General features: G+C 43.4%; 1 protein-coding gene across 1 annotated transcript; it reads left to right on the top strand.

The window, feature by feature from the left end:
* Positions 1–4,379: 4,379 nt before the first annotated feature.
* On the top strand, positions 4,380–11,767 carry LOC146190872 (uncharacterized). The gene is made up of 4 exons (XM_084600243.1): positions 4,380–4,410; positions 5,442–5,635; positions 11,205–11,265; positions 11,355–11,767. The coding sequence occupies exons 1-4, from the start codon at positions 4,380–4,382 to the stop codon at positions 11,765–11,767; spliced, it is 699 nt and encodes a 232-aa protein (XP_084456369.1).
* The last annotated feature ends 2,239 nt before the right edge of the window (positions 11,768–14,006 follow it).

Below are 14,006 nucleotides of genomic sequence, written 5' to 3'. Positions count from 1 at the left end.
ATTGTGATCTAAAACTGTCTCCTAGAATTTGTCCAAAATGTCTGGGTACAAAGCTCGTCAAAACCAAGCGAAATTAGGCCGCAAATTAAATTTCCACATTAGGTTTCAAGAAATATTTCGAATGTTCCTGCGATACCATGGCCCAAGTTGGCACATTGTTTTTAATGGTGCAAATGGTAAAGAGACAGAACATGGGTATACGACCAGTCAAGAACCATTGGCAAGCATGAACGTTTATTTCCATTTCTTTGTGCGGTAATGTCTGCTGAGCAAAAGTGTAGACAAACCACTTTGTTTCGCTGATTTCGTGAGGTCATCGCTATCCGCATGCTTGCATACTGCTTCCCTCCGACCCTCCCCCTCTCTCCCACCTTCCTTTCTTTAGATGATTGCACGTGAAATTTCCATTCACCTGATGCTTTTCATTACAGTCAGAGCTAACATGTGGTTATGTGTAAAACAACAGGCAGGTCTTTCCTATTTTACCGTCTTAGCGTAGAAGATACGCCTACAGGCACCCTCCGATAAGAAGGAGGAGGAGGAAGGTGAGGAGGAAAGGCAGGGAGATTAACAGGTAAAAGAAACCGATTTGCTACCCTGCACTGGGGGAAAGAGGTGAATAAGAATGCATCACGCGGCTAGTAGGCACCGCGCGCCCCCCATCCATCCTTCTCCACCCTCCGGAATTCTCCACCCACCAGGAGCCCACGAAACATCAGAACGAAAAAGCGACCGCGAAATCATATTCAAAAACGCAGTGAGAAGGCCATCAGTGTAAAGGCGAAAAGTACAACCAATATATACTGCTAGCGATTATTTGTTGCATCACATCCCCTGATCACCGATTATTATTTTTTTTTCTCTAGCTCGTTCTTACATTCTATTCGCTATCCTCCCTTCAAAATTGACGGTTAACTGCAGACGATTGGCAGTCGGAAGGAATGGATTTCATAAAACCGTGTTTAAAAACGCTGCAACGAAAGAATAACTGAAAAATACCTGCTGAAAAACCGAACAGAAACAGTGACACATGCACGCACACAACAGCCCCAACATTTAAATCGTTCATAAATGAGTTCATTGCAGATTACATTACATAAGCGACCTCCTGTGCATAAGACGTCTTTGCATGTGACGCGGCTTCATTTTATTATGTTAACCGGCAGTACGAATAAACTTTTAATTCGACTGAGCACTTCGATTTTGGCGGCACTTGCGTGGCTTAGTTTTGGAGCAATCGCCATCAGAAGACCTTCCATTGTCCTTCAAATGATTATCATTTAAATGTTACTCCAACCCTGTTTATACTGCCCCGCATGTTTTGCAAGGGCCTCTGAGATCTCCGGCAAGTTGCATGTCTCGCAGTCCACCTCTCTCTCTCTCTCTCTCTCTCTCTCTCTCTCTCTCTCTCTCTCTCTCTCTCTCTCTCTCTCTCTCTCTCTCTCTCTCAGAGATCGCTGCTCGTTTTCAAGGTGAGCTCTGAAACAACACATGTGACAAGCTCCTCAAACATCGTTCGGGTAGGACGCGCGTTAGAAATTAAAGCTCCCGAACTGTGGAACAAAAATTAAAAGCCACATAGAAACATACAGAAAATTAATCACTACCGATAATTTACTTCACCGTGCACGGGCTTCCTGTATCGCGTGACAAACCGGAGTGACAGTTGACCTCTGCTAATCTGCAGCGAAAACAAAAATTGCAGAAACACCAGCGAATCTTTCTCGTGTTTATGTATTTCGTAGAAAGTGGAAGACTACTTCAGCCCACTTCTAAGACACGCCGACAGGCTTTCTGACGATCTGAAGACCGTCACCAAGATGGCTGGGCTCCACACTCCCAAGCGGCAGTCTGCGCTAAAGATATTCGTCCCCTTACTTGCAGCATGTGAGCTGTTAACGCAGATTTAATACATCTCATCCATTCCAGCTGTACGCATCAGCAAGTGAAAAGGGAAAGCTTGAAAGGAAAATTTATTGCTATTTTAACTCTGCATGAACTTAAGAATTATGCTAGCAAATCACAGAAGGGTCGTTCACGTCAAATGCACCAGAGCTGGCCCTCGACCTCCCTCGATTGCTTCCCGAAAATTTATGTCTCTATAATGAGCTTTCGGAACTAACTTCTCATGGGAGTTTAGGAGAAAAAAATTCTTATCATGTGGCAACTCTCATTTTTTTCACACGAGTGGAAAACTGGGGCTGAAGAATTCACAAAAACTACTCTGCTTCAATTTACGCTCAAAATGTTTTTTATGAGAATTTACACCATGTTATAAGAATGTTTTAGCATCGAGCAGCGAAAAATTGTCAGTACAAATTTTCTGCCGTTTATTTTAATACATTACTATAGCCCCACAGTGGTGAGGCCGTGGTTAGGGCGTTCAACTGCTGTGTTCAAGGATGCGGTATCGAATCCGAAAAATTGTCAGTACAAAATTACTGCCGTTTACTTTAATACATTACTATAGCTCCGGCGTGGTGATGCCGTGGTTAGGGCGTTCAAATGCTATGCTCCAGGATGCGGGATCGAATACCGGCCGCGGGGGCCGCTTTTCGGTGCAGGCGAAAAGCAAGGCGCCCACGTGCTGTTCGATGTCAATGCCCGTTAAAGAACCCCAGGCGGTCGAAATTTCCTGAACCCTAAATTACGGCGTCTCTCATATAGCCTAGGTCACTTTGGGAGGTATACCTTATACACCCAACCAAATCAACGTTACTGAATCTTAGCGAGCACGCATTTGCCTCGTTTTAGACGTACGCGGTATTTCTGAGCAAATAAAAAACTTCTTTTTCGGCTGCTTGTGGCATGCAGTGTTCGGTAAAAAGGCTGGAAAGAGCATGCAACAAGCAAATGTGCAGATGTTCATATTTGACCACAAGCCTCATACTGAAGTGTTTCTATTAAAAACATAATAAGACGTAACCGGTTGGGAGGTTTATCTGAGTATATTTTTAAGGCAAGAGCAAATTTATTTTCTTTTTTTTTTTTTTTGTTTTCAATTTAAGTGCTGCACTGATGGTCAATCTTTCCCAGTACTGTCGAAGCAATCCTTAGCACTCTCTCGCAATTTAGGCAGATGCGCACGCGGGCTATTTCATGCCCTTTGGTTCACGTTGGCGCTAAAATTTCGGGAGACCAACCAATTTATTAGTTGCGAGAGAGAGAAATGGACCCTGAGAGGTGGACTACTGTGCAGTGGAGAGATGTTGACACTATGATGCGATCATGGACGCTGTTCCGGATGCTCGCCCAGAAACTTGATGCCGCTGGTCGCTGGAGCATTCCACCTTTTGTGCAACGCCAAACATGCAAAAAGCGCCGGTGCGGGCAACGCCCAATGCTAGGAACATCAACGTGTGAACGCGCAGCGTACGAGAGGCAATGATTTTAACGCGACGACGTCAAGAGTACAAGTGTCGCAGAAAATTAGGCGTCGCCGTCCGCGCATTTGGTCGTGAGTGAAAAATCTTCACCGAATTATAAAGTTCAGGAATAAGGCAGAAAGGCTTGAACTGACAACTAATTTCTCAGAAAGGCTCCTGTAACCTAGTTAATTTGGGACGGGTTGGGAATCACACCCAGTACATTAGAATTGCAAGGCTTACACGCTACTCATAGACCACGAAGGCCCGTTGGCTCATGCTGAACAAAGGCGGACATATTATAGACAATGCGCGATGAGAACGGAACCCGAAAATTTGGGTCTTACAACCATCAAAAAGGACAAATCAGTCTTGCTCGTTATAGATGTGAGGGGCATATGACAGGTACTGCAGTCTTAAATGAAGATGGTTGTGCATTTATCCACTCATTCCAAATATCTCATATGCCATACCGGTCTGAAAATTGCTTGTAAGCTTGCCTAAAGCGAAGTTGGCATTATTTGCGAGTTTATCGGGTTTAACGACCCGAAGCGACTCAGGCTATGAGGGACGCCACAATGAAGGCATCCACCAATTTCGAATACTCAGGGTCTTTTAATATGTACTCGCCCATTTCACGGGTGTCTTACATTTCGTCTCCATCGGAACGTAACGTGGCTGCCGCGGCCAGGGGCACCCAAAGAAAATAGTGACGCAGACGTTTAGATTTCGCGCTTCTAGACGTCGCCACTTAAGAACGTCTAGAATTTATTTACCAGAAAATTTCGGTTTTTTTAATAAAGAGGGAGACCGCATTTTATATTCTTTAATGATCGTGCAGGCAGTTGCCACCAAAATTGGCCTAATTTTGGTGGGTACCAAATTTTCGTGTTCTTCGCGAGTTGCATAGCTGACGCGAATATTTGCTCTTGCGAATAGCCTGAGGAAATGGTGATTTTATAATGCAGCGAATAAAGTTCCTCTGAGATTGGCACGCTATTCCTGGTAAGAACTATGTACGGAAAATGCGGCGACATCACCCATGGTGGGTGTATTTCATTACATGATTTAGGTCCTATAAAATGCCCGTTATGCACGTTTGGAGACGCTATCGGCACTTTCTAGGCTCTCCAGCACGCCATGTACTCAGCGCCGAGACACTTGCCACAGACAAACTCTTTTCTAAATGTGATATGATATATCACTGTTGATAAAAAGCCAACCCCTCCCCCCCCCCCTTCCGCTGCTCCCCAACCACCACACACACACGCACACGCTCTCTCTCTCTCTCTCTCTCTCTCTCTCTCTCTCTCTCTCTCTCTCTCTCTCTCTCTCTCTCTCTCTCTCTCTCTCTCTCTCTCTCTCTCTCACACACACACACACACACACACACACACACACACTGTGAACTTTTCTATTAGTCTTAAGATGCTTCGCGACGTGCCCGTCTTTACGCAGGCTGTGGCACAGCATGATACCTATAGTTTCTGAAATCTCTGCAAACAAATCTGGCATGTCCTTAGTAATATTTTAGTACTATTTTGTAAAGCATTTGTTCTCGCGACTGAATCTAGCTTGGCCTCTTGCTCACTTTTGCCAATTACTTTTACTTGCATTACCATGCGCGCAATCTCTCTTCGCCACTGTCGTCGACGTGTATATTTCTGCTTCGTTTTGCTGTCTTCATATACGTCGGAAGTCAGCAATACGCCCTGCCTGCCTTCTCTACATCGTTTGTGTTCCATCCTTCAGGCTGGCCTAACCTAAATTAATATCTGGCCCAGTGGAAAAAAAACTTAGTCAACTATAGTCTCATCGCCTTAACGCAGCGTATTACACGTAGCTTAGCAATGCTTGGAGTTAAGCAATGTTTGGAAAGCCCAGTCGAACATGCGTAAGCCGTCAATGAGGGCTGTGCATCTTTTTAGAAAGAGGCCTCTTAATTGAAATTTAACTCGCTTGTCAAGCAACCTCCGTCGAAGAAATGAAAAAAAAAAAAGAATAGATTGCTTTGCACTTGGTGAAGGTAATAGACATGAATTATTTCTGAGGTTCTTTTAAAATCATTCTCCTTAGAGACGCCAATGAAGATAGAGGTCCCACCGGTCGCAGCCCTGGGCGAAACAGTGCGCCTCGACTGCCCTTACGACTTCGATGATGGAAGCCCGTTCGGCACCAGATGGTACAAAGATGGCCAGGAGTTCTACCGCTTTTTTCCGAGCCTGCCAACCCCTGCGTTCGCCTCCAAAGTGGAAGGAGTGAGCGTGAACGTAAGCCTACATTCGACGGTACTTACTCAATCATTGTCAAGTCGCTTATTGTTGTTCGTTTTTCCTAAGGCAATCCAACTGATGTTAAAGCTATCCAGAGGATATTAGAAATGGCAGTAAAGCTCGTCACGTAATGCCAGTTGTTTTCTGCAGCTTTGGCATGATTTGAATGTGCAGAAAAATTAATGCTAAAAGAAAGCTGTTGCTATCAAAGTGCAACACACAAAACGCGTGAGGGGAACAAAAAAAAATTAACAGTGGATTATGCGTGTTTATGTATAAAGTTACAATATATAGTGGTTAAGTAGGCAAGATCTCAGAGAGGCGAAACCCGCTGTCTTCGACAACGAACATGGCCGAAGAATAGGCACGCTCACGGCCCTCCATTACAGCGGGCGCAGGCAAACCGATAGCACCTGGTGAGCGATAGCTCTAATTCTGCCATGCCCGAACTTGAAGTCCACCTGCCTGGCCAATTTTACCTTCAAACTGGAGGAGTGAACACGTTAGCCATGTGACGCACCATGCGCCACCTGCTCACCTCGTCCCTTTGAGGAGAAGGAAGAGCGCACGTGTTATTCACGTGACTAGACACGTGCCAGCTGTTCAGCTCACCACTGTAGAAGGAGGACTGAGGCGAGAGCGTATGTTCTCCTCGCAGCTGCAGCTGCACTGAACCACGTGATCTGTGACGACGCACGGTGTATGCCGTTTGGCGTGAATGCAAGCGGTGCACTGCCTAGCTTCTGCGAAAACCATGAAGGCGGAGCCGGACACGGACCGCATTCGTACATCGCCGACACCGGGCTGCTTCAAACGATCCTTACGATAGAAAGCAGCACTAATATGAGTTGGAGAGGAAAATAACGAGACAGCAGGCTCGGCTCGGTGCTGAAACAAATAGGTGGTCTCCATCTGTTGTTGTGGTTGCAGAGCAGAAAAAAACGACCATGTTGAGCAACAAAGTTTAGTCGTCAAGCAAGCAGTGTCTAACCATGTCAACCGAGCTATCCCTCGACACACGATGGGTTCAGCCGGGTTAAACCCCAGCACTTTTTATTTTTATTTTTCTTTCATGCTATTTCTCTTAGCCAAATTTATGCGCATGTTAAGCGGGATAAGAGAGATGAATGTGACGATGTGACAGCTAAATATTTCCTTAAAATTGTTAAAATGAAGGCTTTCCTAAACAAAAACTTTTTTTTTTCCTACTCGCCTGATTGTTTGCGTGTTTGTTCGTTCAGGCGTTACAGATGTGAGCGGTTATACAAAAATACAGTACAAGGGGAGTATTACATCTAACTGATGAAATAGCGCAGATCTGTAGGTGTCAGATTTTGGGATGGAGACAGTGAAGGTGGGCAAGCGGTTTTAGTCTAAGCTCATCTTGGAAAGCAAAGAAGAAAAATAATGGGTAACTCTGCAACTTGGAATGCACCCGTTGAATCGATTATAAACGTGGGTACATACTTGGATGTTTAAAGGCGCGTAGAACAGGACGAACACGAAGGTAGACGACGAGACGAGGCGCTAGGGTGCTAGATGACACGGAACTTGGAGCAGTGATGAGGCTTTGTTTCATTTTTTGTTTAATTGTGTAATGTTAATGAACTTTTGGAAACTAGAAATACTAGAAAAATGTGGCGTGCATGAAAAAAAAAAAATGTGACAAGTCGAGTTCTTGCGTAGCACTATTTGAACTATAGTATTTATTCTAAAGAAAACGAGCTTAGCGATTCTGAACAGATTATACTGCGATTAATACGTTACTCGATAACAGGCCCCGATATGGAAAATGCATATTCGATTTTCGATTAAACGAGCGTTCTAAACAGCAGTTTTAAAGCAACCGGAGAAAGAGAAAGGCGACGAAAAAGAAAACCAAGCAAGCAGTTGGCATTGCTAGCTATGCGTTCGATGTGAGTTTTCCATGAAAGGTTACAGCCAATGTGTAGTCCGAGATACTAGTATGCAAGAAAAAAGCTTAGGAGAGACAACAGATCATATGAATGCGAATTCGCTTTGTTGAGAAAGTGTGTTATTTTAATTGCACTATATTTGGTTGCATTCTGCCTGGTGAGTCTAGTGTCACGTCATGCATAAATATTATCAACTTCACACTCAAGGATGAAATATCGGAACTACTACAAATCTCCCTATATATAGTACAATCATCACTGAGCAACTTAGTAGATAGTGTTATGACTGCAGGAAGCTCATTCAGGTAATTTATAAAAACGAGAAATTTTAGTAGGGACCCCTGGGAAACACCCAATGTTACTGATGAAAGAATACTATTTTGATAGTTAGCAGTCGCAAATGTAGTGCGAGCGCCCAAAAAATGTCAATCTATTTAATATCTCATGGCCTTGGCTTACCTAGTTCAAAGAGGAGAGGTTGATGCGGCGCGGTGTCGAAAAATATGGCCAAATCAAAAAATATGTCATCAACGGCCGAGGAGCGATCTAAAGCTGCTAAATGATCGCTAGTAAATGCGATTAACTGCGTTTCCCAGAAGCGGTTTCTTGAAGAACATTGTTGGTTGGCTGCGAAGAAAGAAATGGAATAAGGGTGACTAATATGGGGCACACGTTGTCCCACTCGCTTCAGGTGCCGGCCAAACATCAACGATGCACCTGCGCACCACATGTTTTTGCGCGCTGAATACTACCGAGCTTGTTTCTGGCAGCCTCAGATTGACACTCGTGATCGGTTTGTAATCAATAAATGTAACATTCGTTTATGATGACGATAAATTTTCAAGGTTCAAGGGCAGCTTAGGTAAAAGAGCTTCATGGCACAAGGTATTTCTTCTTTTGCCACAGGTGAGATAAAAAAATCAGAGACCGAATTCCCAAGCAGTTCATCTCAAAGAAGCTGAGCGCTAGACCAAAGTAATATCTCCTTGTTCACCCACAGTTCTTTAAGCGCAAGTAATAAAATGCCTTGGCAGATTTGCAAGTTATGAAAGCTTTTTCTGCGATTGCTTGGTCGCTTTACAATACTTTGCGCGCATAAATATGGCTCCTTTTTGCAACAAGGTGTGGTTGTTTGCATTGGACGAAAGAAACCTGACATTTATTGGGCGAGATTTCTCTGCACTGAAAGGCATTAGAAATGCATATGGCCTAAAAAGAAGTTTCAAAATGAAAAAAAAAAAAAAAACGGATGAACTAAGTCGCACCAGTGTGTAACATTCTCAAACAGCCTGCAGCAAACTGCGATGAATAGTAGGTGGAAAGTATTGCCATGCACCATCGAACTAGTTCACTCCCCGCAATATGCAGCGAATTTATCTTGCAAAATGCGCTGTAGCGATATGCTGAAATGTCCCTTTCTTCCTTTTTTTTCAGTTTGGAACGTATCCTAGGTCTACCTCGAAAAACTGGACGCGTCTACAGCTGCGAAGTCGACACAGAGCGTCTGCACGTTTTCTTCCCGAGTACCCTGTACAGCGCGAATCTCGCAGTAACCGGTAATTTGGCAATGCCGTATCCTCGTATTTTGCAGGTCACTTTTGTCTTTTTTTTTTTATTCGTTCGAATACCCCCTCGCACAAACATACGCGTACACATCTTGATTGTGAAATATCAACCAGCGCTGATATAAGAGCTAGTAATCACATGCAAGCGGATAGGCTGCTAAACTAAATAAGAGTTCATGTGCGTGTGATGCAAAGATCTCTAGAAGAAATTAAATAAATCGACATGAACGAGTTATCGCTAAACCCAGCAACCTATCGTATGAGCTACACAGAAGGTACACTGAGGCTTTGCCTTCCTAATGCATCACGAGAGCTTCGAAAATTCCTCTTGATTCCTCGACTGGGCGTTGACGCTTTCGTAATGCATAAACAAGAAAATGGGGACAATTAGTGAGCCTCCTGCTGATGTGTCTTGTCGTAATGGTGCTACTCGACGAACGACCACGGAGAAGCCGTAAAGCGGATGCCGAGAAGGCGCAAAAGAACGCGAAGCAGCTAGACGGTTGAAGTGAAGGCACGATGTCGAGGCACGAAATTCAGAAACGGAAGTTAAGCGCCGTAAGTGTGCGGATGAAACCGAGCTGGAACGTCAGCAAGCTACCGACGATCGTAAACGGTCCTTAAAGTCAAAGATGCCGAGCTTTTCCAACCTCGTTTATTTATTTATTTATTTATTTATTTATTTATTTATTTATTTATTTATTTATTTATTTATTTATTTATTTATTTATTTATTTATTTATTTATTTATTTATTTATTTATTTATTTATTTATTTATTTATTTATTTATTTATTTATTTATTTTACAGATACTGCCAATCCCATCCGCGATTATTCAGGAAGGGCATATATAATATTGTCAAGTACATGTAGCACAGTGTTTAAAAATAGGCAAAAAAGCGGATGTGACCAAAGTAGCATCCCAGGCGGCACAAACCACCGGCCAAATATTGGCACTGTGTTGAAAATGCACTGGTCCTGCGTTTTGCCAGACGTTGCCAACTCAGTATCGGTATTGAGCCAATGGTTTTTGCCGCCTCGGATGGTAGATGGAACAAATGAGGCCATGAGCGCGCATGGTATCGTGTCTACCCTTAAGGCCACGCTTAAGCGTCCTGCTAACTTTTTCAAGTGCACATTTGTGTGCATGCACGTAAGCCACTAGTTTCTTCGGAAGGCTGTTTTAAAGCATAAGACGGTGAAGAACTAGACGTGCAAATTGAATTGCATAAAATGAACCGTAATTTAATATCAAGGGAAACGAAAAGAACGCTCGAAAAGCAACCTAGGAGCACGGGTATAGTCTTGGTCAAAAGTCCTGAAGCCTATGGATTTTCGTCTCACCAGCAAAATGGAGCCGTCACACCATCATGAAAGGTCGAAGGATGTTTAAAATGCTAGGAAATGTTTTCTTATCTTACTAAGATACTGTCTCATAGCATTTCACGGCCCTTTAGTCTTTAATGGCACCGTGACTGCTTCTTTTTGCAGATGAGAGGGAAATTCTTTGGCTCCAGGACTTTTGACCAAGACTGTGCCTGTCATGCCTACCAATGACCACCTGATTTTTGGAATACGCCTAACAGCAGATGAGTCTGATTTCCACCTCCCTCAAGAATGACCTGGAGTCATCGGTTTTCGCTCAGCCGAAATGGACACTTCTGCTAACCTTTCATAGTACACACATACCGCCGATTTAAAGCCAAAAACTGCATTAATAAGGTGAATTATATCGAAACTTACCACAAATTTCTTGGCTGTGAAGATCTGCAAGGACAATAATTGATATCAAGAAGTTATGAACGCAATTTCGAGGAGTACTAAAAGAGAAGCATGTAGGACACAAATAACCAGAGTGAAATAAATAGTGAGCTTTGGTGCGCAATGTGCTACCGTCGTCGTAATAATTATTTATTCCTAACTGAAAAACTGGTGATATTATTACTAGCCGAATCCACAAAAAGGTTTTAAGATGGCACCGTAATGTAGGGCTCCCAATTAATGATAGCCATTTGATAACTTCAGTACTAAAATCGCAATACGCGCTCTCGGAATCAAACCCGGGATCTCGCACTCATTTGCAGAGTGTTATAGACACAGGCCAGCGCAGTGAACTTTTGCTCACTGACTATTCTTTTCCAACTCGTAAAGCAGCACACATTTCAAACGCCATTTATTAACTTTGCGATAATCGTGTCTGAATTATCTGATACTGTCTTCTCTTTTTCACACAGAGCTGTTGGACACAACACCTGCACTAACAAAAGACAAGGAGAGCTACCAAGTCGGTGACATTGTGCACCTCAGCTGTGCATCCCGCCGTTCCAAACCGGCTCCGGAACTCACCCTCTTTGTCGGCGACCGCGTCATGAATGGAACGACCATGATCGAAAATCACCCCAACGGCCTCCTGTCAGCGTCTCTGTGGCTCACCCTGCTGCTGCAAAAGGAGAGCTTCCACGTGGGCCCCGTGCGAATCAAGTGTCAAGCCCGCTTTGGAGACAGCTACGCGACATCGAGCGAAACCAGTATAATCGTCCTGAAACGAGCGGCACCAGCAGCCCTTACCCCATCACAGCCGGCACAGGACGAGTGCCTAGCCAAAGCACAGGCAATGCTGGCGAAGGCTTGGGCGTTCTTCCAATAAAGGCGCAATAGCGGAGGGAAAGGGAGAGAAAACGTTTCCGAATATGTGCCGGAAGCAAAACACGCGGACCTACTGCAAGATCACAGTAATAAAATTTACCTCCATTCGTTGTTGACTGCGATCAGTTTGATTATGCTAGCTGGGGAAGACAAAAAGCAATGAGGCCACTTAACACTCCCTTAAGAGGGAATGAGATAGTACTATAGCTCCAGGCTGCATTTCCTTTATTTGTTTTCGTAAATAGACTGACGCGGAAGTGCCAGTAACCGGCTGCCTTTCTACTTCCTTCTCCGTCGCTGGTGGCGGCAGCGAAGTCATAATTACGGTTTTGGTCATGGGCTAAAACGTAGACTTAGCCATACTGTATTTGCAGCAGGCGTTGATGTGCACGTGGATCTGACATCACAGTCTCTTGATACTTTACGTTTCAGTCGAGATGGAATATGCGGCAAATGTGGTCCTTGCTTCTTTCGGTACCTCGTCCAACCACAGAAGTGTATGAGCACGTCCATTTAGTCTGTGTTGAAATTCGATCCTTTCCAAGTACTTCATAATCGTACGTGGTGCGAATAGCGAAACTTTTCTGCCTCCCCCTACATTCGAGGCACAAATCCGCTCATTTCGTTCTTAAACCTAGCACTGTGCATGCAGTGTCCATGCTTCGTGGGGTCCCCAGAACCGACACACCGAATTAAACGTTCCGAGTTCTCTCTTAGTTTCGAAACGTTGTCCATGGTTCCGCACTCAGGACTGCTGTGCGGATTTTCAAGGGTTCATGTTGAAGCATAGATGGGAAAACGAACCTAGTTAAGAAAACAAATAAAGTGCCAGTGAACAGAATATTATATTGCAGACTGGTCCTGGGCAGGTAAAAAATAACCGTTTTCTCCCTTTGCGAATACGGAATAAACTATGCATAAAGGCTAGCTTCTACAGCATTTCAAGCATCGGCAACAGCAGGAAGTTACTGTTAAAGCACGCAATGTAAGCTCCATAGAAAGATTTTTTTATTGATCAGGTAGCCTTTGTATTCGTTACATAACTACCTCATCTCGTACACCTAACGGCGAACGTTTCAATGGTTTTTATATCCACTTTTATATCCACTCATCCCCTTCCCTCAGTGCAGGGTAGCAAACCAGTTGCTTTTACTGGTTAATCTCCCTGCCTTTCCTCATCTTCCTCCTCCTCCTCCTCCTTTCAAGGGTTTTTAACGCTTTTCACACTTGCAAACTCTACTGATACATGGTAACCGCTCTGTACAGATTATTTAATTCATTTCCCCAAATACATAATTGGAGCTATTGGGCAAAAAGCTCCTCGGGGCAGCTTGACGAGACCCAAGACGCCATAACAAGGTAGAGCGCTGCTAATGATTAGAATATGAAAAAAAAAAAAGAGAACAACTATTATATGCAATAATATATACACAAAGCACTACTATTATATACAAAAACTAGAATATAAAACATAAAAATGACTCTGTATGCAAGGAACACTGGTACAATGTTACCGGCCAAATGTTCACTATACTGTATGAATGCTCCACATGTCTAACAGTAAGACAACAAAAAAAAAGAAAAATAAACTATCTTACACAAAATAATCACACAGCAAAGATCAGTACATTGATAAAGAGGCACAATTTAACCAAAAAAGAACAACTGCATTTAGGCTCAGGTTAATTTTCGTTTTTCTTTGCCCGGTTTCTGCTCTACCCCGTCGAAAAAAACTACAGAACCGTGTCAAAAATACGACAAAATATTCTGTAGCTCTGTCGTAAGCGTCAAATTTTTCTGTAGTTCTGTAGTGTTTCTGTAGTATATTTCTGTTGTCTGTAGTTCTGTAGCACTTTTTTGTTGTAACTGCAGAAATCTCTGATGTTACTACAGAACGTTCTTAATTGTCACAACAGTTTTCCCGTCAAAAACCGCACAGAAATGCTGTCGTAACTACAGAAACTTTTCTGCGGTTTTTTTCCAACAGGCATAACTTTTTGTTTTTGCTATGCATTGAGAAGTTGTTACCACATATCATTTGCTGTGACATTAGTGTGAAACTTTTACTTGTTTAGCAGTGAGGTGAGATTAAGTTTCAAAGACTGGTGCTTATTATTAGCTCGGAAATGAGGAATACGCCAGTTTTTCGCATTTCGAGCAAAGACGAATCGTGAGCGAAATACAGAAGTCCTATAATGAAAATACAGGGATTACATTATGGTCACGAACAGCGGACCGAT

The sequence above is a fragment of the Amblyomma maculatum genome, chromosome 4, assembly GCF_055883805.1.
Source record: "Amblyomma maculatum isolate TAMU_Amacu chromosome 4, ASM5588380v1, whole genome shotgun sequence".
Taxonomy (NCBI): domain Eukaryota; kingdom Metazoa; phylum Arthropoda; class Arachnida; order Ixodida; family Ixodidae; genus Amblyomma; species Amblyomma maculatum.
This window is presented reverse-complemented; position numbering and strand designations above follow the sequence as displayed.

Bases quoted from the DNA above. Each gene is read 5' to 3' on its own strand.
- LOC146190872 (XM_084600243.1), top strand. From the start codon at position 4,380: ATGTACGGAAAATGCGGCGACATCACCCATG. The intron at 4,411-5,441 runs GTGGGTGTATTT...CATTCTCCTTAG, and splicing joins ATGCGGCGACATCACCCATG to AGACGCCAATGAAGATAGAG. The intron at 5,636-11,204 runs GTAAGCCTACAT...ACTCATTTGCAG, and splicing joins TGGAAGGAGTGAGCGTGAAC to AGTGTTATAGACACAGGCCA.